The 27,577-nt window shown below is 48.4% G+C and overlaps 1 protein-coding gene across 1 annotated transcript in view; it reads left to right on the plus strand.

Moving 5' to 3' along the window:
• Positions 1-27,577, plus strand: part of MIB2 (MIB E3 ubiquitin protein ligase 2) — a 41,154-nt gene that overhangs the window by 10,447 nt on the left and 3,130 nt on the right. Inside the window, exons 3-15 of the mRNA XM_056865201.1 lie at positions 6,962-7,068; positions 9,646-9,840; positions 10,704-10,846; positions 11,012-11,119; positions 12,162-12,266; positions 14,896-15,058; positions 16,776-16,909; positions 17,595-17,743; positions 18,783-18,939; positions 19,938-20,092; positions 22,775-22,901; positions 23,358-23,585; positions 24,881-25,059. Of these exons, the coding sequence (XP_056721179.1) occupies positions 6,962-7,068; positions 9,646-9,840; positions 10,704-10,846; positions 11,012-11,119; positions 12,162-12,266; positions 14,896-15,058; positions 16,776-16,909; positions 17,595-17,743; positions 18,783-18,939; positions 19,938-20,092; positions 22,775-22,901; positions 23,358-23,585; positions 24,881-25,059 (1,950 nt within the window). The remainder of the gene's footprint in view (positions 1-6,961; positions 7,069-9,645; positions 9,841-10,703; positions 10,847-11,011; positions 11,120-12,161; positions 12,267-14,895; positions 15,059-16,775; positions 16,910-17,594; positions 17,744-18,782; positions 18,940-19,937; positions 20,093-22,774; positions 22,902-23,357; positions 23,586-24,880; positions 25,060-27,577) is intronic.

The raw sequence follows: 27,577 nt of genomic DNA on the forward strand, positions 1-27,577 counted from the left end.
TCTGACTCTTTTGAAGGTAGCTTTGTTAGTTTTTGTGTGGGAGGTTATACAGGTTGAGTATCCCTTACCCAAACGGCTTGGGAGCAGAAGTGGCCCATATTTTGGATTTTTCCGTATTTTGGAATATTTTGGAATTTTTACATATACATAATGAGATATCTTGGGGATATCTAAACACAGCATTCATTTATGTTGTATACAAACTTTATACGCATAGCCTGAGTGTAATTTTAAATAATATTTTTAACAATTTTGTGTACATTGAACCATTAGAAAGCAAACTGGCGGGCTGCTGAGTGCCGGTGAGCAATGCCTGCCGGCTTGAAAAGTCCGGTTTTCGGGTCAGTCTGGATATTGGATGTCCGGATAAGGGATACTCAACCTGTATTTTACATTCTACCTTTCTTCCATTGTGGAATGCAAGGTGGTGTGAGAGAGATTTATTATTACGGCATTAGCCAGAAAAGGTACAAACCTTGTTAATAAAAACTTGTTAATAAAACCTTGTAATAAAACATTACAATATAATCTCTTCGTAAAATTATATCCATTAAAATTAACCTTATTAACACTCGTAACCTTTTCCAAGCGGATTTTAATTGCCGCAGAACAATATTTGGCTACCTGTAAATAACACTGAGATTCTCCCTCCCATAAGAGGAATGTCATTTTCTCTTCCTCCGGACTGGATTCCATTGCGTTAATGAGAGGAAGAATTAGCTTCTGACGGATTCCCTCGTAATAGATATGCCAAAAATAGAACATGACTTATACTTTCCATTTCACCTGACCTGCAAGGGCATCCCCACTCAGATCTCGATAACTTCCTATATTTTCCCTCCAGGATTGCTGAAGGCAAGGCCGACCCTCTTGCCAGGGTTAGGGCTCTCCTTTGCTTATTTAGCTCTATAACAGAGAGATATTCAGATGGAGCTAGATGATAGCGTGTTATAATAGGAATAAGGCAAATTCCATGCTGGCCATAATTAGACGAGAAATTGAGAATAAAACTGCTGCTATCATACTGCCCTTGTACAAATCTATGGTGAGACCACACTTGGAATACTGTGTACTGTTCTGGTCACCACACCTAAAAAAGGATGTTACAGAGCTTGAGAAGGTGCAGAAAAGAGCAACCAAAAAGATCAGGGGACTGGAGCAACTGCCCTGAGGGGCGGTTAAAATGCTTAGGGCTGTTTAGCTTGGAAAGAAGGCGGCTGAGGGGAGACATGATAGAGGTCTATAAAATTATGCATGGTTTGGAGAGAGTGGACAGGGAGCTTTTCTCCCTCTCCCATAATACTAGAATGTGGGGTCATCTGCTGATGCTGGGGGGTTAGAGATTCAAAACAGATAAAAGGAACTATTTTTTTACACAATGCATAGTTAAATTGTGGAACTCCGTGCCCCAAAATGTGGTGATGGCTGCCAACTTGGAAGACTTTAAAAGGGGAGTGGACATGTTCATGGAGGAGAGGGGTATTCATGGCTACTAGTTAAAATGGATACTAGTCATGCTGCATACCTGTTCTCTCTAGTATCAGAGGAGCATGCCTATTATTTTGGGTGCGGTGGAACATGGGCAGGATGGTGCTGCTGCAGTCGTCTTGCTTGTGGGCTTCCTAGAGGTACCTGGTTGGCCACGGTGTGAACAGACTGCTGGACTTGATGGGCCTCGGTCTGATCCAGCAGGGCTTTCCTTATGTTCTTATGATCCAAGGTGGTGTATACAGGGTTCCCAGGAGATCTCCCCTTGTACATTCTACACTTCTGTCCACTGCCCGGTCTCCGAAAGGGGCCGGCTCCCAGAATATCCTCTCTTCCTTCCCTCTGCTGGATAAGCCGAACTGAGCTGTGCATTGAGGCAAAACAGGGTTGGGCCGGTCGCCAGCTTGTAGCATAGAAGCCAGATGTTGCCACAGAGACAGGCTGTCCAAAAGTGAAGGTTACGTTCGAGCCAGATGGTCATGTGTTGATTAGGAAATTCACATCTGGCTAAAGTAATAAATCTTGGCCATCTCTGGGCAAAGGACAGGACCTCGGGGGGTGGATGGAGAGGGGGGAGTTAGGTAGGGGGGGTAAAAGGGGGTAGTCTTTGCGCACAGAATGGGCTGGAGTAATTTATCAAAATGGATGGATAAAATGAACTAAATTAATTTCCCCACTTACTTTGGAAGTGGGGGGGAAACCCTAACTTGATGCTTAAAAATACACACAACATAGCGGGAAAGGGAATGCCGTTGTCATTTGTGTTTTTTAATCAGTTCTTTCTTTACATGTGTGCACATTTTAGCATCCCAGCTGCTCACGCTGTGGCAGAAAGGTGAGAAAGGAGGTTAGATAAATATTGGACCGTGGGGCTGCAGGAGAAATTTAAGTACGGAATCGGGCTGTTCAGAGAATCTCAAGAGAGGGTTGTTTTAAAAGCAAGGGTCTAGTCCTCATGGTGGCAAAATATTCTTTAGAGCTGGAGCAGTCTTGGGCAAATCGTGAAGGTCTTTCCACAGAGAACTGAGCAGCCCTGAGGACCTGGAGTTTTTTTGGTTTGAAAGCAAGGGTCTAGTCCTCATGGTGGCAAAATATTCTTTTTAAAGAGTTGCAGCAGTCTCGGGCAAATCATGAAGACCTTTCCACATAGAACTGAGCAGCTCTTAGGATCTGGGTTTTTTTTGTTTTTGAAGCAATGTTCTAGTCCTCATGGTGGCAAAATATTCTTTTTAAAGAGTTGCAGCGTTTGAAGGAACACAGCGTCAGGGAGCAAATCTGTCCCCAATGCTTTTAATTAAAGATCGTGGGGAGTATCACGTTACCTAGCTCCGGCCTATTGCTAGGGTTGCCCCCCTCCAAGTAGTAGCTGGAGATCTCCTGCTATTACAACTGATCCCCAGCAGATAGAGATCAGTTCACCTGGAGAAAACGGCCGCTTTGGTAATTGGACTCTATGGCATTGAAGCCCCTCCCCAAACCCCACCCTCCTCAGACTATGCCCCAAAAACCTTCCGCTGGTGGCGAAGAGGGACCTGGCAACCCTACCTATTGCAGTGAAGCGGCATCTTTGCCAATCTGGCTGGAGATCTCCTGGAATTACAACTGATCTCTAGATGACAGGGGCCAGTTCGCCTGGAGAAAATGGCTGCTTCAGAAGGTGGACTCTTTGGCATTATAACCCCATTGACTACGACTGTATATTGTTTTAATGTTGTAACTCGCCCTGGGCCCGTTTTTTGCCAGGGAGGGCGAGTCAGAAATCGAAGAAAATAAATAAAAATAAAACATTGACGTCCCTCCCTTCCCCAAACCCTGCTGTCTCCAGGATCCACCCTTAAATCTCCAGGAACTTTCCAACCTGGAGTTGGCAGCCCGAGACCTCGTATTGGCCAGAATGTCTTGGTGGACCTTGACACAGACTCCACACATTACTGGATATAATGCTACTATAATAATGGACCTGTTGAGTTTTTTTGTCCACAAGCACATAGATCTCCAATCACATCACATATATGATACTGAACAAGGCTCCAGACAGCAGATCAAAAACTCCTAGCAATGGGGCCATTGGGGAGTAGGTAGATGTTATTACAAACCTGGGGCAAACATTAGGTTTGCAGAAAAATCTAAAATCTATACAAATTAAAATTAGGGGAGTAAAAAACCCGAACTGTAGAAACCTCTCCACTGTTTTCCAGCTATCTCCTGGTTTTTTTTCTTTTGCTTTCTTTTCCTTTGCCTGACATCCCCCCGGTCCCAGTTTCAAGTAGGGTTGCCAGGTCCCTCTTTGCCACCGGCGGGAGGTTTTTGGGGTGGAGCCTGAGGAGGGCGGGGTTTGGGGAAGGGAGGGACTTCAATGCCATAGAGTCCAATTGCCAAGGGTAGCCATTTTTCTCCAGGTGAAAGGATCTCTATCTGCTGGAGATTAGTTGTAATAACAGGAGATCTCCTGCTACTACCTGGAGGTATCCTGAGAAGGAACCTTGTGAGTCTGTTACTTACAGATTCTATGGCAAGGAATAAGACATATGGGATGCTAGGTTGGTGAGGTGGAACTGATGAAGAATTGAAACGATCGCCTTCCCCTCTATTTCCGTGACCCTCCTGCTTCTGGAAAGAATAGTACTTACCTGCTATCCATACCTGAAAGAGAAAGAATAATTATTGGTCTACAGGACTGAGTCTTTTGAATAATACTTACCTGCAATTTATATTTGGAAGATAAGTAACCATTATTGGTATACAGGACTGAGATTTTTGTACTGTGAAAAATATTCAGTGTAACAGTTTTGCATATGTATGTACGTTATGTGTATGTTATGTGTATTTTGTACAATACAGTCTTCGTTTAGTTATACTAAAAGTAAGGTAAAGGTCCCCTGTGCAAGCACCAGGTCATTGCTGACCCATGGGGTGACGTCACATCCCGACGTTTCCTAGGCAGACTTTGTTTTACGGGGTGGTTTGCCAGTGCCTTCCCCAGTCATCTTCCCTTTACCCCCAGCAAGCTGGCGATTTATTTTACCGACCTCGGAAGCTGTATAGATGATCTGTGTCAGATTCTGAATAACTACGTATGTACACAAAGGTGTCTATTTTGGATTACTACCTGGAGGTTGGCAACCCCAGTTTCGAGACACGCTCCGGGCCCAGGTTCGGCTTAAAGAGCCCGAATCCGAGCTGACCCTTTGGGCAAACATGCCTGGAACGGAAATATGTGTGGGGCGTGGGCTTCCCCGTTCTGGGCCCACATGCAAGCACGCAACCTTGACTTGAACTCTGCCGGGCGGCGTGATGCATGAGGCGAGGCCGTGCGCCTGGAGCGCGGGCCTCCTGGATTTTAATCTAATTGGAGTTGTTTTGCTTCCAAACCCTGGAGACGGACTAAGGCTATTAAGCGTGCAGCAGAACCGCCCTGGGGGATGTGTTTAATCACCGCAGTATCGCCTTTAATAACCATTTTAATTAAGGTATCCATTCTCGGGGCTCTGCTGGCACGAAATTTTGGCTCGATTAAATTTCGTGGAGGGGCTTTTGCTGGCCCAGGGTGGAAACAGCTCTGTAGGGTTGCCAGGTCCCTCTTTGCCACCGGCGGGAGGTTTTTGGGGCGGAGCCTGAGGAGGGCGGGGTTTGGGGAGGGGAGGGGCTTCAATGCCGCAGAGTCCGATGGCCAAAGCGGCCCTTTTCTCCAGGGGAACTGATCTCTATCAGCTGGAGATCAGTTGTAATAGCAGTCGATCTCCAGCTAGTACCTGGAGGTTGTATAGAAAGACTCACTGTACTGTTACTATTAGGTACTAGAAAAAGAACAGTACAACTCAATATATTCAAACAGTGTATTACTTACTACTAAGTGCATAAACGATATACAATAACAAGGTGATTACATTCAAAAATTACAATAGATACTAAAGATGAAGTCAATATCTCAATAAGCCTTAAGCAATTATATTTATATCTTAAGCATACTAGCTGTCTCCAAAGAACAACGCGACTGTCAAAATATACTGGGATAGAAATATTCATCTTTTCTATATATTGTAATTTTTGTATGTAATCACCTTGTTATTTTATATCGTTTATGCACTTAGTAGTAAGTAATACATTGTTTGAATATATTGAGTTGTACTGTTCTTTTTCTAGTACCTGGAGGTTGGCAACCCTAGCAGTGTAGGACACCTCGATGATGGGAATCGGCAGGCCCAGAGCACCAGCTATGACCTTTGGATTCTTCTCTGTGCTCAGGATCTTTTTGCAGAGGCAATGTGGAGCCAGAGAAGAAAATATTGGTGTGGGGTGTGTGTGGAATTTAAAAACAATCCAACATTTGCACTCAGGATTAATTGAACAAACCGAAGTCTGTTGCTGCAGATACGGCAGATGTGCACAGCTTATTTTCATGAAAGGATTAGGGTTTTTACCAAAGAAAATTCCCACAGGCTCCCAGCTGTCCCTGTTTCCCAGGGTCAGCGCCTGTTTTCTGTTCCCTGTGCCCGGTCCCTGTTCCTGATCAAACCCAGCATGTCTGTATTTTTAGGGTTGCCAACCTCCAGGTGGTGGCTGGAGATCTCCTGCTATTACAACCGATCTCCAGCCGATAGAGATCAGTTCCCCTGGAGAAAATGGCCACTTTGGCCATTGGACTCTATGGCATTGAAGCCCCTCCCCAAACCCCGCCCTCCTCAGGCTCCACCCCCAAAATCTCCAGGTATTTCCCAACCCGGAGCTGGCAGCCCTACCTGGAGAAAATGGCCACTTTGGAAGGTAGACTCTATTATACCCCATTGAAGTTCCTCCCCTCCCCAAACCCCACCTTCCCCAGATAGAGTTGCCAGGTCCACCTTTGCCATCGGCAGGAGGTTTTTGGTGCGGAGCCTAAGGAGAGTGAGGTTTGGGGAGAGGAGGGACTTCAATGCCATAGAGTCCAATTGCCAAAGCGGCCATTTTCTCCAGGTGATCTGATCTCTATCGGCTGGAGATCAGTTGTAATAGCAGGAAATCTCCAGCTAGTACCTGGAGGTTGGCAAACCTATCCACAGACTCTACCCCCAAAATATCCAGAGGTATTTCCCAACCCGGAGCTGGTAACCCTAGGCTGTAAGCATTCATTCTACAATGCAAGATTAGGTTCCCCCCTCAAAAAAAGGGGTTGTCTTACATTAATATACAAGTTACAGTTATGTCCAGTAAAATCTTTTGGGGGGTGGCTATAACATTTGGGGGGGGGGTCATCTTACATTCAGGGTTGCCTTCCTTTTGAGTAAATATGGTAGTTAGCATGCCCTTCTGTCAAAGAGAGCAGGTGTTGCATAGCGGTTAGAGCATTGGACTAGTCTCTGGGAGATGGGAGTTCAAATCCCCGCTGAGCAACGTCGTAAAGTTTGGATCGGACGCTGCAGCCAAAGCGTTTGTACAAGCAGTTGGATTAATAGCCTGTCTCTTTTATTTCACGGCTCTTCTGTTTTCCTTGCAGAGTCACTGTGACCCCACGGCAGAACTTGCCTCGCGTCACCTTAAAGGGGACTTTTCAAGGAGCGAAAGTGGTCCGGGGCCCCGACTGGGAATGGGCTAACCAGGATGGTAAGGAGGGTTTTTTTCCCCTTTAAGAGGGGGAGGGGCCCCATTGTGGGTAGTGTTGCCAACCTCCAGGTACTAGCTGGAGACCTCCTGCTATTACAACAGATCTCCAGCTGATAGAGTTCAGTTCACCTGGAGAAAATGGCCACTTTGGCCCTTGGACTCTATGGCATTGAAGTCCCTCCCCTCCCTAAACCCCGCCCTCCTCAGGCTCTGCCCCAAAAACCTCCCGCCGGTGACAAAAAGGGATCTGGCAACCCTAACTGTGGGAGTCTAGAGAACCTCAGCACTTTTTCAAAGACGTTGCTAAAATATTGTCTTTATCGCTTTCTTGCGGTTTTCATTTCGCACGAGCATGAGTTTCATTCTCTACCTGCCCGCAGCTTTCGTCTCTGGCTCCCACCCCTGTATGCTCTCACACCTGCATCTCCCAGTGTGGTGTAGTGGTTAAGAGCGGTGGCTAGGAGCGGCGGACCCTGATCTGGAGAACCAGGTTTGATTCCCCCCTCCTCCACATGAGCGGCGGACTCTAATCTGGGGAACTGGATTTGTTGCTCCACTCCTCCATATGAAGCCAGCTGGGTGACCTTGGGCTAGTCATGGCTCTCTTAGAGCTCTCTCAGCCCCACCTACCTCACAGGGTGTCTGTTGTGGGGAAGGGAAGGTGATTGTAAGCCAATTTGATTCTTCCTTGTGGTAGAGAAAGTCGGCATATAAAAACCAACTCTCCTTCTTCTCCCCATGGAGCATTGGAGACGTATGTATGGGATCCTTAGGTGCGGGAGAAGCAGCCAGAGAGATTGTAGGGACGAAGGCAGTGGGCAGTGGAGAGTAGACCATAGACAAGGTGCAACTAAAGAGCATGTGTAGGGAATCCACTGCCATGCTCTTTTTCTGCGTGGCCAAATTTGGGGCACTTTGGGGCAATTTGCATTTTCAGGTGAGCTCAAATGTGAGGTTTTTTTAAATAACCCCTGTAGCTAGCAAAGAGCCAGTATGGTGTAGTGGTTAAGAGTGGCAGACTCTGATCTGGAGAACCAGGCTTGATTCCCCACTCCTTCACATGAGCAGCGGACGCTAATCTGGTGAACCCGGTTGGTTTCCGCATTCCTCCACATGAAGCCAGCTAGGTGGCCTTGGGCTAGTCACACTCTCTCCAAACTCTCTCAGCCCCACCTACCTCACAAGGTGTCTGCTGTGGGGAGAGGAAGGGAAGGCAATTGTAAGCCAGTTTGAGACTCCTTAAAGGTAGAGAAAATCGGAGTATGAAAACCAGCTCTTCCTCTTCTGGATGGCCCAGGCAAGCCATATCTCATCAGATCTCAGAAGCTAAGCAGGGTCACCTCTGGACAGTACTTGGATGGGAGACCACCAAGGCAGGCCAGGGTGACTTGACAGAGGCAAACCACCTCTGTCTCTTGCGTTGAAAACTCTTCAAAGTTGCCATAAGTCGGCTGTGGCTTGACATAGGTTGCCAACCTCCGGATGCTGGTTGGACATCTCCTGCTATTACAGCTGATCTCCAGCTGATAGAAATCAGTTCACCTGGAGAAAATGGCCGCTTTGGCAATTGGACTCTATGACATTGAAGTCCCTCCCCTCCCCAAACCCCGCCCTCCTCTGGCTCCGCCCCAAAAAACCTCCCAACGGTTGCGAAGAGGGACCTGGCAACCCTAACTTCACAGCGTTTTCCTCCACCAGATAGCAAAGATTTCCTCCCTGCCCTTCCACAGTAGATTTTAACCAGCTGGCGTGTGTCCTTACCAATCCATGCTTACCAATGCAGAATCTCTTCCCTTTAGCTTTCTGCCACAGCAACTTGTCTCAATCCTATCCACTTTCTTGGAACATTAATCATTTGTGAGAGTGCGGCAGCTTGTCGGAGCAAAACCGCCCCAGGGCTTTGGGGCTGCCTTGTATGTCAGCAGGGGAAGAAAAAGTCTGTCCATTCTCCACTGTTGTTTTTTTTAACTTGCTTTATTTAGAAGACGAAGAAGAAGAGTTAGTTTTTATATGCCAACTTTCTCTACCACTTAAGGAAGACTCAAACCGGCTTACAATCTCCTTCCCTTCCCCTCCCCACAACAGACACCTTATGAGGTAGGTGGGGCTGAGAGAGTATGAGTAGCCTGAGGTGACCCAGTAGGGTTGCTAACCTCCAGGTACTAGCTGGAGATCTCCTGCTATTACAACTGACCTCCAGCCAATAGAGATCAGTTCACCTGGAGAAAATGGCCGCTTTGGCAATTGGACCCTATGGCATTGAAGTCCCTCCCCTCCCCAAACCCCGCCCTCCTCCGCCCCCAAAACCTCCTACCAGTGGCAAAGAAGGACCTGGCGACACTATCACCCAGCTGGCTTCATGTGCAGGAGTGGAGAAACCAGCCTGGTTCACCAGATTGGAGTCTACTGCCCCAAACCACCGCTCTTCACCACTACACCACACCGGCTCGCTATAGTTGGAGCCCCAACTATAAATCCCAACTCGGACCCGAAGGTCACTGAGTTACGTGCGGCCTGCCTTTCCCGTGTGTGTTCATGAATGTCTATTTTCTGTTTTCTTTTTTGCCTTTTGTTCAGGGGGCGAAGGCAAAATCGGGCGAGTCATTGACATCCGTGGCTGGGACGTGGAGACCGGCCGAAGCGTGGCCAGTGTCACGTGGGTTGACGGCACCACGAACGTGTACCGAGTCGGGCACAAAGGAAAGGTGGACCTGAAGTGCGTTGTGGAAGCGTCTGGAGGCTTTTACTATAAAGAGCATCTCCCTAAATTAGGTGGGACCGCTTGATCCTTGGGGTTCATGGAATATATCTAGGGTGTAAAAGAGGGCTTACTGCTCGTCTTTAATGTCCAAAGTACAGGGGATGTTAAGGATCGGTGATCAGATCCCCAGATGTGTAATTTAACTGCCAGGGGCTCCCGTGGAAGGAGAAGGGGTATGGATTGAGGCCACCACACTGGACAAGGGAAGCTTATCTCTCCCTGCCCCTTGCTCGATCAAAAATCACCTCCAAAAATGCTTTGCTTTTTCCCAGTTGGAAAATAATATACAGGTACCTCTAATGCAGGGGTGTCAAACATAAGGCCTGCGGGCCGGATCCATCCCCTTGAGAGCGCTTATCTGGCCCGCGAGCCAGCTGAGGCAGCCCCCCCACTCTCAATCTGGGCTGACGAGGCATGGCTTGACCCCCACAAAGGGACATTTATACCACATCTGGCCCTTGTAACAAACAAGTTTGACACCCTTGCTCTACTGTGTCTGTCGTCAATTTCCTACCAGGACTAAAAGTAGTCCAGGGGGTCTCGTCCAACTGGGGGAGTAACTCTTCCCTCTCCCAGGGATACCCACACCCACACCTGCTCGTGTTTGCAGTTTGGATAGTGGATTCCTAATGTCATATGTAGCTTGGCCATCAGAGGTGTTTACTCCAAAAAGATTAGCCATCAGAATCTGCCAGAGGAAGCTTTGAGTCTCAAAAGCTCATACCTTGGAAATCTTAGCCCCCAACCACCAGACTGCTTGTGAAAAGAAGAAAGATGGACAGATCCGGATACGAGGGGCAGACAAGCTGTTACCAAATGTGCCCCGTCCATTTTGGGGGCGGCATTTCAACTCGAAGTTCTCTGTCCCCCACAGGGAAGCCCGCAGAGTTGCAGAAGAAGGAGAGCACGGACAGGCACCCGTTCCAGCACGGCGACAAAGTGAAGTGTCTCCTGGACATCGACATCCTGCGAGAAATGCAAGAAGGACACGGGGGCTGGAACCCGAAAATGGCCGAGGTGTGGCCCAAATCCTTAACAATTTATCACATTGATACATCTAGCACCTGAACATAATTCCATATCTCCCAACTTTTGCTTTCACGTGGTGGTCTTCACATTTTTTTCCCTTTCTCGCCCTCCCCTCCACCCCAATTCTCCTCTGCCTCTTCTCCACCCTAAAAGTTCATCGGCCAAACAGGCACCGTACACAGAATCACCGACCGGGGAGACGTAAGAGTGCAGTTCAATAGTGATATCCGCTGGACCTTCCATCCGGGAGCTCTGACCAAGGTGAGTTCTGTCAGTATATCCTGTCAATACTCCCTTAGGAGGTAGCGAAGAACCAGGAATGGGGATATGACATTAGTAGGCTTAAATTTAGTTCTGGTCTCAAGCCAAGAGACAAGCAGAGGTGGTTTGCCATGGCCTGCCTCTGCCAGCGTGGTGTAGTAGTTAAGAGCAGTGGTTTGGAGCGGTGGACTGTGATCTGGAGAACCGGGTTTGATTCCCCACTCCTCCACATGGGCGGCAGAGGCTAATCTGGTGAACCGGGTTGGTTTCCCCACTCCTACACACGAAGCCTGCACTGGGTGACCTTGGGCTAGTCACACTCTCTCAGCCCCACCTACCTCACAGGGTGTGGAGATGGGAAGGGAAGGTGATTGTAAGCCGGTTTGATTCTCCCTTAAGTGGTAGAGAAAGTCGGCTTATAAAAACCAACTCTTCTTCTTCTCTCCAGAGCAACCCCCTGGACTTCCTTAATGCTCTCTTATCCAAGTACCAAACAGGGGCGGCCCTGCTTAGCTTTGGGCCTGCCCTGGACCAGACCTGAGAAAAGAAGGAACACATCTCCTAAGATGGCATTCCTCTGTGTTTGTGTGTATGTGTGAGAGAGACAGCCTGTTCTAAAATGGATTAGAAGAGGCATTCCTCTCTCTGTGTGTGAGAGAGAAAGAGAGACTCTTCTAAGATGGTGTTATAAAAATAATTCCCTTGTGTGTGTGTATAAAGGGCGTGCTCTTCTTTGATGGATCCACCATCCACAATTTTTCCTTTACAATAAACAATGGTTTGAACTTCGAAACAAATCTAAGAGGGCATCTCTTTTAGTGGCCGGAAAAGGTTTTCAGTCACACGTGGGCAGTTGCCCAGTTTTTGGACATTGACTGGAAACTCTGTACTGTGCCTACGGAAATCTCAAATTGGGGTTCCTCTGTCCCCCTTCTTCCCCTCCTTCCCACAAGTCTATGGGGTTAGTCGTCTTAAACTTGCATTTTCTCTAACATGCTCTTCCCCCCCAGCCTACCGATTGTTTTCTTTTGTTATCTCATAGCTCAACACCTTTTGGGTCGATGACGTTGTCCGGGTGATAGATGACGTGGAGACCGTCAAGCAGCTGCAGGTGGGCCATGGGGAATGGACGGACGAGATGGCCACGGTGAGCGCCCTTTTATTATTCCGAGACAGTCCAGGCAATGTAAAAACAAAAAATAATAATAAAAAAAATCAGTTCCCTTTCCTTCTGCTTTCCTTATTTTGGGGGTTTTTTTTCCTTGTTGCCTTTTGAAATTTTACACTTTTGAACAGAGGAAAGTACTGACCCTGCTTAGCTCCTACGCTCTTGACGAGAGCAGGCTAGCCTGGTATAGAATCATAGAATCATAGAGTTGGAAGGGACCACCAGGGTCATCAAGTCCAACCCCCTGCACAATGCAGGAAATTCACAACTACCTCCCCCCCACACCTAGTGACCAGAAGATGGCCAAGATGCCCTCCCTCTCATCATCTGCCCAAGATGGCCATCTAACCTCTGCTGAAAAACCTCCAGGGAAGGAGAAACTCTTTTGATTTAATTTCAACCCGTTGGTTCTGATCCGACCTTCTTGGGCAACAGAAAACAACTCGGCACCATCCTCAATATGACAGCCCCTCAAGTACTTGAACATGGTTATCATATCCTCTCTCAGTCTTCTCCTCTGCAAGCTAAACATACCCAGTTCCTTCAACCTTTCCTCATAGGACTTGGTCTCCAGACCCCTCACCATCTTTGTTGCCCTCCTCTGGACACGTTCCAGCTTGTCTACATCTTTTTTAAATTGTGGTGCCCAAAACTGAACACAGTACTCTGTGTGTGTGTGTGTGTAAACTGCCTTCAAGTCGCAGCCGACTTATGGCGACCCCTTATGAGGTTTTCAAGGCAAGAGACTAACAGAGGTGGTTTGCAGATGCCTTCCTCTGTATAGCAACTCTGGTATTCCTTCGTGGTCTCCCATCCCAATACTAACCAGGGCTGACCAGCCTGGGTATTTACACCTAGTTTAATAAGAATGGAAAAGGCTGTTATTCAGTGCCCCCTAGTGGTGCATATATTAATATACTTTCTCATTTATATATGTTGCGTATGCACACGCAACCATGTATGCCTACAGCTTGGTATGTGCTTTTGGAATTAGTTGACCTGATGGAATGGCAATGTGGTCTCCGCATAACTCAATAACAGGCATTTAATGGAGACAAAACTTGCGTTCAGCCTCTCCCAGGAATTTAGGGGAGGGGGAGAGAGAAGGGGACAGAAACGCAAGCCGCGCATTTGCATGTGTTTAATGTAAACACAGAGGACGCATGATGTCGATTTTACAGTGTGTGTTTGTGTGTGTGTGTGTGTGTATGATAAGATGAAGGAGTTGTGTTTATATGTAAGCTGACGTAAGTAGATATCCCTTATCTAACTGTGTTTTTGAGCCAGGTATGGGGGAGGGAGAGATGCGTGGTTTCTCATTTACCCATGGATGCTTTTTGGACAGTGCCTCTAAGAACAATCCCAGATGTTCGCCCTGAACAGCCCTCTGACCCATAATGCAGAATATAGTGGGAATCTACACTACGCCGTTTCAGATTGCAGGGGAGAAGGGAATGTTGAGTTTGTTTGTTTTTTAAATATCGCACCCTGTAAAATGCTCCCTGCCTGTAGAAAATTAGCACATCGGGGAAATGCGTTAAGGAGGCCTTCTTCTTGATAATTGCTGACCTGCAAAGACCTATGCAAGTTGGGGATTGGGCTACTGCCGGAAGTCAGTTAATTGGTTGGAAGAACTGATCGATTACTTTTGACATGTATCGTGTGTCTTCTGCAAACAGAATAGCAAGGCATAAGAGAGTGAATGTCCCAGCTTCAAATATCTCCTCTGCCATGAGCATTCTGGGAGTCCTTAGACGAGTTTATCTCATCCCCTTCCCCCCAACTGTCAGCATGTGGACAGTAGTACTGCCCTACCTCTCAGGGTTATTGTATGGATGGCAACAGGATAACACATGTGACTTGAAAGAGTTAAAAAATGTTACGTAGGGCTTTCTGGGGGGGGGAATGCTCCTTCATGAATGTTTAAAAATTCCTTCTTCATTAAGATTGCATTGAGTTGATTAAAATTGCATTGAGTTGATTAAAGCGCATAGAACTAATCAGGGGACAGCTCTGATGCAGAAGCATCCCAAAAATCTCCCTTTCACGCGCATGCGCATACTCCACCTGCCTGTTTACACCATTTGTCTCTAGAATAATCTATAACAGAAGATATACATGGCCCTGCCTCCTCTTGAATTTGCAAAAGATAGAATTCGATGTAGCCAGCAAGCTTCCATAAAACATTTTGTGTGCTGTCTGAGGAGGAGATAGTTCACCATCTTTATTATTATTTTTAAAGGTGGGGGCTCTGGCTCCAATTTTGTACTCTGGCTTTCCAGCTTGGAATCTTACTAGGGTTGCCAGCTCTGGGTTGAGAAATATCTGGAGATTTTGGGGGTTGAGCCTGGAGAGGGGAGGATTTGGGGTGGGGAGGGACCTCAGCAGGGTATAATACCACGGAGTCCACCCTCCAACGCAACCCTTTTCTCCATGGGAACTTACTTTGGTTGGCTGGAGATCAATTGTAATGGCAGGAGATCTCCAGGTGCCACCTGGAGGTTGGCAGCCCTAAATCCTACCCTTTGACTGATCTGGGGATGCCTCTGCCCCTTGAGACCGGTGCTCTTCCCTTGTTCCTAAAATTGCCTTTCCCTTTCCGTTGCAGACCCTTGGGCACATTGGCAAGGTGATCAAAGTCTTTGGAGACGGGGACTTGCGGGTTTCTTTCGCGGGCCAGTCCTGGACCTTCAACCCTGCCTGCCTGACGGCCTACCAGAGAGAAGAGGACGCTAACCTCATGACGATCGAGGATGCGAAGGAATCTAAAAGTGAGAGCCTGGGACGAAGGCATAAGAACATAAGAAAAGTCCTGCTGGATCAAACCGAGGCCCATCAAGTCCAGCAGTCCGTTCACACAGTGGCCAACCAGGTGCCTCCAGGAAGCCCCCAGACAAGACGACGGCAGCAGCACCATCCTGCCTGTGTTCCACAGCACCTAACATAATAGGCCTGCTCCTCTGATCCTGGAGAGAATAGGGATGCATTGTGACTAGTATCCATTTTAACTAGTAGCCATGAATACCGCTCTCCTCCATGAACAGGTCCTCTCCCCTCTTAAAGCCTTCCAAGTTGGCAGCCATCACCGCATCCTGGGGCAGGGAGTTCCACAGTTTAACTAGGCGTCGTGTGAAGAAATACTTCCTTTTATCAGTTTTGAATCTCTCACCCTCCAGCTGCAGCAGATGACCCTGCGTTCTGGTATTATGAGAGAAAGCAGAGCCTCTTAGGCTTTGGGCGGAACGGTCTCTTAACTATCTAGGTTATGTTGTTGCTTGTTAAGCTGACCTAACAGAATGGAACATTTGGAGAGCTGTTGTGCTAGGATGGGATGTTTGGAAACATTCCAACTTCTCCAGGAACAGGCCGCCACTGAAATCAGAAGAGTTGGAAGGGGCCATGTAGGCCACCTAGTCCAGCCCCCTCTCCAATGCAGGATCAGCCTAGAGCAGAGGTTCCCAAACTGTGCTCCGCGGACCATTTGGTGCTCCGCGAAACATCTCCTATTGCTCCGTGAAGAGATTGGAAGGAAAAATAACTACTGTCGTTCGGTTTAGTATATAGGTGCTTAGGTGAAAATGAGTGCTCTGTGGCGAATTTCTCTCCTGAAAAGTGCTCCATGGCTCAAAAAGTTTGGGAACCTCTGGCCTAGAGCATCCCTGACAAGTGTTCGTCCAGCTGCTGCTTGAAGACTGCCGGAGTGGGGGAGCCCACCACCTCCCTAGGAAGCTGATTCCACTGTTGAACAACTCTTAAATGTAAAAAAAAAAAATCCCCTAATATCTAGCCGGTACCTTTCCTCCTGCAATTAAAACCCATTATTGCGGGTCCTCTCGCCTGCTGCCAACAGGAACAGCTCCCTGCCCTCCTCTAAGTGACAGCCCTTCAAATACTTTAAGAGAGCGATCCTGTCCTCCATCAACCTCCTCCAGACTAGGGCTTGCTCTAGCTTGTAAGAGAAGAGATTGGGGGGCGTGGTATCAAAGCCTCACGTGGGTTCCCGCTAGGGTTGCCAGGTCCCTCTGTGCCACCGGCAGAGGTTTTGGGGGCGGAGGCTGAGGAGGGCGTGGTTTGGGGAGGGGCTTCAATGCCATAGAGTCCAATTGCCAAAGCGGCCACGTTCTCCAGGTGAGCTGATCTCTACAGACTGGAGATCAGTTGTAATAGCAGGAGATCTCCAGCTAGTACCTGGAGGTTAAGTCTACAATACTGGAAGGTACCTTACACAATTGGGACGGAGCCTGAGGAGGGCAGGGTTTGGGGAGGGGAGGGGACTTCAATGCCACAGAGTCCAATGGCCAAAGCGGCCGTTTTCTTCAGGTGAACTGATCTCTATCGGCCGGAGATCAGTTGTAATAGCAGGAGATCTCCAGCTAGTACCTGGAGGTTGGCAGCCCTAGTTCACACTGACCTCTGCCCCCTTGAACGAGGCGTGATTCGGTGCCCTCCTGCCATGTCGGTTAATGGCAGTTCTTACCCCCTTCGCAGGCACCTTGCTCTCCGTGCTGGGAAGGCTGCTCTCGCAGAAAGTGGAATTGGACAGCCCGGGCCGCCTGGTGATCGAAGCAGCCCACGGAAACGTCAGCAAGGTCCGGGACTTGGTTCAGAAGTTCTCCGACAAGGCAAGTCAATCTGTGACGGCGGGAGGACAGGGCAGAGAAACCTGGCACGAATCCACCAGTTATACCTCACAGCAGCAAGGAATGAGCCGTCTGAGCTTTTGGCAAAGAAGCTCCTATTAGGAGAAGACCCTCCGCTGATGCTCCAAACCGACGGGTTCCGCGCTGTTGCTGTTGAAATACGCAGAGCTTTATTCGAGAACCATCGTTAGAATGTTTTACAATTTTATCAATTTTAAGGTGATAATTTTAACCCGGGGTTGTGTTTATTGATCCGAACCCTTTATTGTTACGGGCAGTCTGTGATTCTGCGGTGCCAAACGATTTAGTCTGGAAAATTTTGATGTGTTGGAATGCGATTGGTCAGTTGACTGTATTAGTAAATTTATTATTATTATTAGCAGCAAGGGGTGGCTTCTGCCAGGGGTCCCCAACGCGGTGGCCGTGGGTGCCATGGCGCTCACTGACACCTTTTCTGGCCCCCGACAAGTGGTTTTAGAAAGGGGTTGTGGCCCGTGGGGGCTCATCTTGCAAACATCACACGTGTCAGCGCAAACGCAAAACTCCAAGTGCATGCAGCAGATATCAGCCCCTGAAGCAGAGTCCCTGCGATGCTGGTTTTCCGCTTGTGGGGGGACGGTGAAGGTTAGGCACTCGTTCGTTTTCATCAGTGCTACATTCTCCACAGGTCGATATAAAAAACCAGGGCAGGACGGCACTGCAGGTGGCCTCTTACCTGGGCCAGGTGGAAGTGGTGAAGATATTGTTGCAGGCTCATGCCAGCATCAACCTACGAGACGAAGAAGGGGACACGGCCCTCCATTATGCAGCTTTTGGGTTAGTAACGCCAGAGTTTCTTGTTGCCAGGAAAGCAGCATTAGTTCCCGATACCCCCTCCGTTCAGATTGCATGGAGAATTTCCCTTAATTCCATCCCGCCCAATGCAAACCCATTGGTCGTCACGTTGTTGAAACCGGCAGAGAGCTCAATCATATGGATTATCTGATCCTGCCTTGAATTTGTACTATTAGGGGTCAAATTGTCCGTATTCACTGGAGCAGCTTGGGGTTATGTGTCTGGCTGCTCTTACCTTTCTAGCTAGCATGTGAGTGGCTTAGCCATTCAGGGACCTGTTTCCCGGTCTTCCCTCCCCCTCCAAAACCTAAACTCGTCCAATTTGGCCCTAAGTACCCAGGAAGGTTCATACCCGAGAAGGTGACCCGTCAAGGGCCATAGCTCAGTGGCAGAGCATCTGCTTGGCATGCAGAAGGTCCCAGGTTCAATCCCCCGGCATCTCCAGTTAAAGGGACTAGGCAGGTAGATGATGTGAAAGACCCCTGCCTGAGACCCTGGAGAGCCGCTGTCGGTCTGAGTAGACAATACTGACTGATGGACCTAATCCGTCAGATGCTGCTGAAAACACCGATATGTCAATAATTTTAATGGGTAGTTTATATAGTTTGCAAAGAGTCAAAACAATTTTTTTACTATTTGATTTAACCTGTGGGTAGAGCGTAACACTAAGGGTTTTAATGGACCAAGGGTCTGGTTCAATATAAGGCAGCTTCACGTGTTCATGTGTTCAAGACGGATTTGCAAACATGTGCATCTACACCTCCAGCTTGAGATAACCAGGCCCACAGAAATCAGGGGCTGGCGGTTCCCCTCGTTCAGTGACACCAGAAGGGTTGCGGCATGTTTTGGCAACCCGAGCCATGACCATTCATAGGTGTTTCCAGACCCCTTGGCGTCCTCCATTTTAAGAAGCTGCGCAGTGTGAGAAGAGGGTTTGTGCTAGAGGTTGCTGGTTGCTAATAGAGGTGACCGGGAGCAACATCTGTGTTCTGTAAGTTATTTTTAGATTTCGCCCCCCCAGAAACCAAGCCGAGGTGGTCCGCGTGCTTCTCAGCAAAGGCGCCAGTCCGGACCTCTTGAACAACGTCAAGTGTACGGCCCTGTACATCGCAGTCAACAAAGGCTTTACGGAAGTTGTGCAGGCCATGTGCGAGCACAACTGTGACGTCAATTTGCCGGTGGGTTTCATACGGGTGCGGCCGATGAAAAGATCGAGGGGAGGGGGTGTTGCTTTGGGTAGGGAGAACGTTGTGTAACAAAATACAACCCCCCCAATATAAATGGAAAATAATCAAGAACACAGGGATGGGCCGTGACTCAGTGGTAGAGCATCTGCTTTGTGTGCGGAAAGGGCCCAGGTTCGACCCCCCCCCCACCATCTCCAGCTAAAAGAATCAGAAAGGACAAGAAGAAGAAGAGTTGGTTTTTATATGCCGACTTTCTCTACCACTTAAGAAAGAATCAAACCGGCTTACAATCGCCTTCCCTTCCCCTCCCCACAACAGACACCCTGTGAGGTAGGTGGGGCTGAGAGAGTTCAGAGAGAACTGTGTCTAGCCCAAGGTCACCCAGCTGGTTTCATGTGTAGGAGTAAGCTGGTTTGATTCTTCCTTAAGTGGTAGAGAAAGTCGGTATATAAAAACCAACTCTTCTTCTTCTTCTTTTTCCTCTTCTTCCTCCTCCTCTTTTTCATCCTCCTCTTTTTCCTCCTCCTCTTCTTCCTCTTCCTCCTCTTCCTTCTCTTCTCCAGACTGAACATTATCAAGGTCTTCAGCCTTATTTTTAATTTTTTTATTTATATCCTGCTTTTCTGCCTGTTCGGGGACCCAAAGCGGCTTTTCACATTATTCTCACTTCTAATCCTAATCCATAACCTAGTGAGGATCAGTTAGACTGAGAGATGGTGACAGACGGGCCCAAGGTCACCTGGCAGGCTTCCACGGTTGAGCGAGGGATTCGAACCTGGTCATCCCAGATCCTCGGCCTAGACCCTGACCCCTATCCCACACCAGCCCTTACAAGCCAGACAAGTCCCAGATTCAAAACCTGCTATGGGCTCAAGTGAACTAGAACCCTTGGAATGGGGGCAGGGAATCAGTCCTTTTCTGCATTCAGGGGGAATCTTGCTGAGCTTCTGACTGGGGCAACAATCTCTCTCCCCCCTTTCCCCCGCCAGGATTCATACGGCGACACCCCTCTCCACTATGCCATCACCGCCGACTTCAAGTGCATCATCGAGACCCTGACAGAAGTCCCCACGATCGATTTCACCATCCCGAACCGCCAAGGATTCAACCAGCTGCACCACGCAGCCCTGAAAGGGAACAAACTGTAAGCATGAACCAATTTTTTTATTCTTGTTTGTTTCTATTCCACTTTTCTCCCCACAAGAAACAGAAATGAGATGGCGGGGAAAGCACCAGTGAAGCCTTGAAGCAAAATGTGATATTTTGTGTGTGTCAAATTAAGCAGTGATATTTGCTTGCCTGTTGCCCGGGTACCCATTGGCTGAGATGCTGTGATGTCATGGAGTGTGCGTGAAAACTTTGGATATAGTCTGCGTCTGGGTGGAGATGCCTGCTGAGACAACATGGATGTCACCTTGATTTCCTTAATGGGGGAATGGCTGGATATAAAGTGAATTAATAATTATAATAGTGGAAATTTATTTTAAATTTTATATATATCGTTGTTTGAGACCCTGTTCCAGGTGTCTCCTCCTTGGGAGATGAGGCAGCTGGTTGCCAGACAACGAGGTCTTTTTGGTGATGGCACCCCTCTTTATGGAAAAATCTCACAGAAATATCCATCAGGCGCCTTCTGTTTTTAGGTGTTGTTACAACTGTGTTTTTATTTTGTCATACTTTTTTGGGGTGAGCTTTTTAAACACAATTCTTCTGACCTTTCCCGTACTGTTTATCATATCATGTCATGTCTGTGGGACGGCTGAGTCTTTCATGCGTGAGCATCCTGTCGTCTGCTGGGTTTGGGTTTGATCTGTAAGCAGCCTTGAAAACCTTGAAAGGCGGTGTGTTCTAAGTAAGGAAGCAAATAGAATGTGGGCAAGCAGGTGCAACTTCTGTGGGAGAAGTGAGAGGTCCATTTACCCCGGAGAAGGATCTAAGGCCTAGGGGCAGGAGACACCCGTAAGATAAGAAAGGTGCAGGTGGGTGAAAAAAGGGGACACAGAGGTTTGCTGACTGCCTTGACTAAATCTTAATTTTTGTTGCCAACTGGGCAATTCATTGGAAAAAGAAGGTGTGGAAATAAAGACAGCAGAGTAGAGGAGAAAATTGATTAAGGTCCCCCTACGATCTTGGTTTCTACTAGGGCAGAACTCTAGCACAGATGAAGTGAGGTTTCGCAGAACTGAGTCTGTCCGTAGTTTGTCCTTCTATCGTGACTCTCGTTTTTGAAATGTGCCTTGCTTAGGCCAGACACATGTTTAAGTGCATCCCAAAGAGAATGCGAGGTATGTTTTGGGTTCTGGGAGAATAGAAATGGGGCCACACAGGGACGTCATTCACAAGGAAGCTTTAGGAAGAAGGTTGGGGAAAGTTTCCTTTTGTTGGCTTGTTTCTGCCAGCAGCAATCACTGTGAGGTTTCTCTCCTCAGAGGCAGATGGGGCTGCTATTAGTAGTACTGAACCCTCGCACCCTGTCCTTCTTTCATGGATCCCAGGTCTGTTGTGGGGAGGGCAAGGGAAGGAGATTGTAAGCCGGTTTGAGTCTTCCTTAAGTGGTAGAGAAAGTCGCCATATAAAAACGAACTCTTCTTCTTCTTCTAAACGCGCGCACCATCCTTCCAAAATGACACTTTCTTCTCTAATATGCCCAGATCCATCACCCAAAATCTCTTCCTGTCTCCTCCCTGTTCCAGTTTGGACTCCTTGTCCTTACGTTCAAATGTCTCCATGGCTGTGCCCACCCCCACCCCCCGTACCTCTCTGCATTCATATCCCAGTCCATCCCTGTCTAGACCAGGGGTGTCAAACATACGGCCCGTGGGCTGCATCCGGCCCCTTGAGAGCTCTTGTCCGGCCCGTGAGCCAGGCAAGGCAGCCCCCACCACACTCAGGCTGGCAAGGCATGACTCCGCCCGACCAGGTGATGTTTATGTCATATCCGGCCCTTGTAACAATTAAGTTTGACACCCCTTGTCTAGACCCTTCACTCCTCCAACTGGTATCTTTGTGCCCTTTCACCTGGGAACCCCCCTCCCAAAAAAACCCCACCTATGTGATGCCCCCCTCTCTCATATCTTTTTTAAAAAACACTTGTTCATGAAGGCTTTGGCATGAATCCTTCCCTACCAAAACTGAGCTTGAGCTCACAACCACTGGACAAAGAATGTATCCTTCCTCCATTTAGGGTCCCCTCCACCCCCTCCCCTATGACAAATCTGTGAGCTCCTTGGGACAGCGGCCTCTGTAAACCACCATACCCGCAGATGACACTTGAGAAATAAAGATAATAATCCTGAAACTATACGGCTGGCAACAGTGTCTTTGTTCAGTCCTTTTGGAAATAAGGAATCCCGAGTGGGGACCAAGAGGCCAGGCTTAATCAAACCTGGGGGAGGGCACAGCATGGGAGGCACAGGGAAAGACACTGCCAAACCCCCCCCCCTCAAGCCTGTTGTCTCCTTGCAAAAAGCAAGCGACAGAAAGAATCGGCCAGACCACTGAATCACCTCGAGGATTAATGTTTCTCATTATCCTTTCCCCCTTCTCGTTTCTTATTCGCTTATGAACGGTAAGCCCAAGGAACCCTTGATTTCCTCCCCCTCTCCTAATTCGATCTTCGAGACGACTTGTGCTCTCTCCTTGTACTCGTTCCCTGGCCGCTGACTCACATCCCCGCCAGCGTCATTGCTAAGGACGTTAATAACTGCTGAGCGAGCCTATCTCTCCGCTGGATGCTCGCCCTTCGTGACAAGCGGCGCCTGAGACTCCATCCTCCGCCTCCCCCTCGTTTTAATCTGTTTGCTTTGCACTTTTCGACTTCCTCCAGAGCCATCAAGAAGATCCTGGCAAGAGCCCGGCAGCTGGTGGACGCCAAGAAGGGAGACGGCTTCACTGCGTTACACCTGGCCGCCCTGAACAATCACAAGGAGGTGGCTGAGATCCTTATCAAAGAGGTAAATCCAAAAACGGAAGAAGGGGTACCTTTTTTTTGCCGGCGAAACAGGCGCTGCATTGACATGAAAGAGCATCTGCTTGGCATGCAGAAGGGTCCCAGGTTCAAAACCCGGCACCTCCAGTTAAAGAGACTAGGCAAGGAGGTGATGTGAAAGACCCCTCCCTGAGACCCTGGAGAGCCGCTGCCGGTCTGAGTAGACAATACTGACTTTGCTGGATCGAGGGTCTGGTTCATTATAAGGCAGCTTCATGTGTTCATGTGGCGTAAACACATGAAGGTGTCTCACTTTGAGTCTAAGCCTTGGTCTGTCTAAATCGGTGATCTTTAACGTGAGGGGATTTTTGTGCCCCAAAAGAAGGACAACATTTGAATCAATAAAAAATTCCCGTCAGTCAATCAACACCATCCTCTGTCTCTGTCATCCTCCCCTGGCCCCGATTCTCCTTATTTCCAGGGTCGCTGCGACGTGAATCTCAAGAACAACCGCAACCAGACGCCCCTCCACTTAGCGGTCACACAGGGCCACATGGAGATGGTGCAGCTGCTGGTGAGCGAGGGGTGCGACGTCAATGCCGAAGACGAGGACGGCGACACGGCCATGCACATCGTCCTGGAGAGGCAGAACCTGATGGCCATCATGGCCGACGAGCAGCCGGACGACGAAGGCAGCCTCTTCGCCAAGGTAAGACCGGGGAGTCGAGCCAGTTAGAATCTTTGTGTGGCTCGGTGGAGCCCCACTGGTCCCTCCCGTGTCGCATGAGCCCAGCTGTTCTTGTCGCTGCAGTACCGCCTTATGGTCATCTGCAGTGGGGGGCACCAGAGTGCGGCAGAAAATGGGCCCAGCGGCTCTTTGAGCATCATGGCGGCATTTAGGTCTGGTTGCTGGAGTAGGCTGCTCAAAGACTTTTTTGACTTGCAGCCAATCCTGCCCTTGTACAAATCTGTGGTGAGACCACACTTGGAATACTGTGAACTGTTCTGGTCACCACACCTAAAGAAAAGGATATTGCAGGACTTGAGAAGGTGCAGAAAAGAGCAACCAAAATGATCAGGGGCACTAGAGCAACTGCCCTATGAGGTGCGGTTAAAACGCTCAGGGCTGTTTAGCTTGGAAAGAAGGCGGTTAAGGGGAGATATGATAGAGATCTATAAAATTATGCATGGTTTGGAGAGAGATACTAGAAAGCGGGGTCATCTGCTGAAGCTGGAGGGTGGGAGATTCAAAACAGATAAAAGGAAGGATTTTTTTACTCAACGCATAGTTAAATTGTGGAACTCCCTGCCCCAGGATGTGGTGATGGCTGCCAACTTGGAAGGCTTTAAGAGGCATGTTCATGGAGGAGCATGTTCTTGGAGGAGAGGGTATTCATGGCTACCAGTCAAAATGAATACTAGTCATGATGCACACCTCCAGGATCAGAGGAGCATGCCAGTTCTGTCCAGGATCAGAAGAGCAAGCCCATTATATGAGGTGCCATGGAACATAGGCAGGATAGTGCTGCTGCAGTCGTCTTGCTTGTGGGCTTCCTAAAGGCACCTGGTTGGCCACTGTGTGAACAGACTGTTTGACTTGGTGGGCCTTGGTCTGATCTAGCAGGGCTTTTCTTATGGAGGAGAGGGCTATCCATGACTACTACTCAAAATGAATACTAGCCATGATTCATGCTTATTCTCTCCAGGATCAGAGGAGCATGCCTATTATATTAGGGGCTGTGGAACACAGGCAAGACAATGCTGCTGCAGTTGTCTTGTTTGTGGGCTTCCCAAAGGCACCTGGTTGGCCTCTGTGTGAACAGACTGCTGGACTTGATGGGCCTCGGTCTGATCCAGCAGGGCCTTCCTTATGTTCTTTCCTCCCAACTGCATGTGCTGAGCGGAGTGCCACAGTCCCCTCCAGTTACGCTCAGGTAGGAGTGGGAAAGCCACGTCAGATGTTTAAAAGTTTCACTCCCTTCTCTCCCCCGCCTGCCGCTTCAGCTGCAGGCTTCCGGTTTCCTGGGCAATGTTGAGCTGAAGGTGGGGGCCGCCATCGCATGCTACTTGGCGCACGAAGGGGCCGACGTCAACTACGCCAACCACAGGGGCAAGTCCCCCCTCGACCTCGTCATGGACGGCAGCATAGTTCAGCTAATCAAGAACTTCTCACAGAAATTCAGGTAGGTCCCACCCCACCCGCCGCTGCCTATGGGATGCACAACCACTGAAATCTCCCCAATTCAAGAGGTCAGCCCATTTTATTGGAAGAAGAAGAGTTGGTTTTTATACCCTGATTTAATACCCTGATTTTATACCCTGATCTTTAAGGAGTCTCATAGCCGCTTACAATCTTCTTCTCTTTCCTTCCCCACAATAGACACCTTGTGAGGTAGGTGGCTGGCTCGCGGGCCAGATAAGAGCTCTCAAGGGGTCGGATCCGGCCCACGGGCCTGATGTTTGACACCCCTGCACTACAGTTAGGGTTGCCAGGTCCCTCTTTGCCACCGGCAGGAGATTTTTGGGGCGGAGCCTGAGGAGGGCGGGGTTTGGGGAGGGGAGGGACTTCAACGCCATAGAGTCCAATGGCCAAAGTGGCCATTTTTCTCCAAGTGATCTGATCTCTATCGGCTGGAGATCAGTTGAATTAGCAGGAGATCTCCTGCTACTGCCTGGCAGTTGGCAACCCTAGCTACAGTGAAAAAAATATAACAGCCTACCTTTCGGGGGGGGGGTGGTGGTTAGGATTTCTGAGGTCAGGTACATGAAAAGCTGTGATTATTCAGACAGCATTATATGCACGCTAAGTGAGTTTGTTTTCTACTCTGTGCCGTCTGAAGCGCTGGTAATAAGACAGAACCATAAAGTCCACATTAAAATCTAAACTCTGGGCAAAGGGTGTCCCATTCTGTACACGGGTGCAGGACACGTAGCTAGGGTTGCCAGGTCCCTCTTTGCTACTGGCGGGAGGTTTTTTGGGCGGAGCCTAAGGAGGGTGGGGTTTAAGGGGGGAGGGACTTCAATGCCATAGAGTCCAATTGCCAAAGCGGCCATTTTCTCCAGGTGAACTGATCTCTATCAGCTGGAGATCAGTTGTAATAGCAGGACATCTCCAGCTAGTACCTGGAGGTTTGGAAACTGGCACGGGAAGAAATCAGTACAATAATACAAAATGTGTATATTGTGTTTCAAAACATTTCAACAAGTACAATGGACTACAACAAGTGACAATAAACGATATATACAAAATATACAAAACGTGTTTGATGTATTCTAAGAATAGTACAGTCTATAAATAATGGAATCTTCTTAGTATATAGAAAAGTATTTTTAAAAAGTCCATCAGGTACATGTATAAATGATCACAAAATCTTCATTAAGCATGATGGATGGGGGACGGCCGTTTCAAGAAAATTTCTTCAGCCCCATTTCCAATCAAGTATCCAAGCTTAATTAGATTCTATATATCATCATGAAGTCAGTTCACCAGTTCCCGCAGGATACTCCCAACTGGTTTTTTGAGTTTCAACCCTCGTCTTCCTGGAAACCACGAGTTGTTTTCCTGGCGCGTTTGATTTGCAAACTCTTTTGAGTTGACACAAGTTAAGTGGTGGTTAGAAGCCACACTTAGATGTTTTGGTGGGGCGTTTTCTTTCAATACAAGGCCCTAATTTCAGAGTTCTTTTTAAAACCGAGGTGGAAACGGGAGGGAAACCTTGAAATCACGGCGAACTCCCCATCCGGGGGGACAGCCCAAACATTCCTTGAGAGCAAATGCTCAGTTTCATGTTGCAGAGAGACAAGAGAGATTATCTTGTTTAGGTGGAATCCCAGACACTGCCAATCTGCTTCTTTGCTGTGGTTTTCATACTCTGCTCTGGAGGAACCCTGAATTCCTTCAGAAGCCTACGAGGGGAGGGGTGGTGGTACTTACTTACAAGTTAGGACCCGGGAGGTTTTGCTTGGAGAATGGTTCTTGTATTTGTTAAAAGAACTGAATGTAACCGTACCTGTACCTGTGGAAATATATACTGATAATGCTGCGGCGATGCAACTGGGAAATGAACAATGTTCATTTCAATGTTCAAAAGCAGACATATCAGAATCAGATATCAGAATGTGGCTGATGCGATAAACAGGAATAAAGTTTTGCAGTCGTGATACATACCTATTCTCTCCAGTATCAGAGGAGCATGCCCATTCTATTAGGTGCCGTGAAATGCAAGCAGGATAATGCTGCTGCAGTCGTGGTCTTCCTAGAGGCACCTGGTTGTCCACTGTGTGAACCAACTGCTGGACTCAATGGGCCTTGGACTGATTCAGCATGGCTTTTTTTAATCTCCTTATGTAGCCAGCGTGGTGTAGTGGTTTGGAGCAGCGGACTCCAATGTGGAGAACCGGGTTTGATTCCCCACCCCTCCTCATGAGTGGTGGACTCTAATCTGATGAACCGGGTTTCATGCCCCACCCCTCCTCATGAAGCGAGCTGGGTGACCTTGGGCTAGTCACAGCTCTCTTAGAGCTCTCTCAGCCCCACCTACCTCACAGGGTGTCTGTTGTGGGGAGAGGAAGGGAAGGAGATTGTAAGCCGGTTTGATTCTCCTTAAAAGAACGGCTGCTTTTCATACTATCTGAGAAGAGGGGCCTCCTCTCTCTCACATACGTAGGGGAAGGCCTCTTCTAATATGTTGTCGGCAGTAG

This window comes from Euleptes europaea, chromosome 19 (genome assembly GCF_029931775.1).
Source record: "Euleptes europaea isolate rEulEur1 chromosome 19, rEulEur1.hap1, whole genome shotgun sequence".
In the NCBI taxonomy this organism is placed as follows: domain Eukaryota; kingdom Metazoa; phylum Chordata; class Lepidosauria; order Squamata; family Sphaerodactylidae; genus Euleptes; species Euleptes europaea.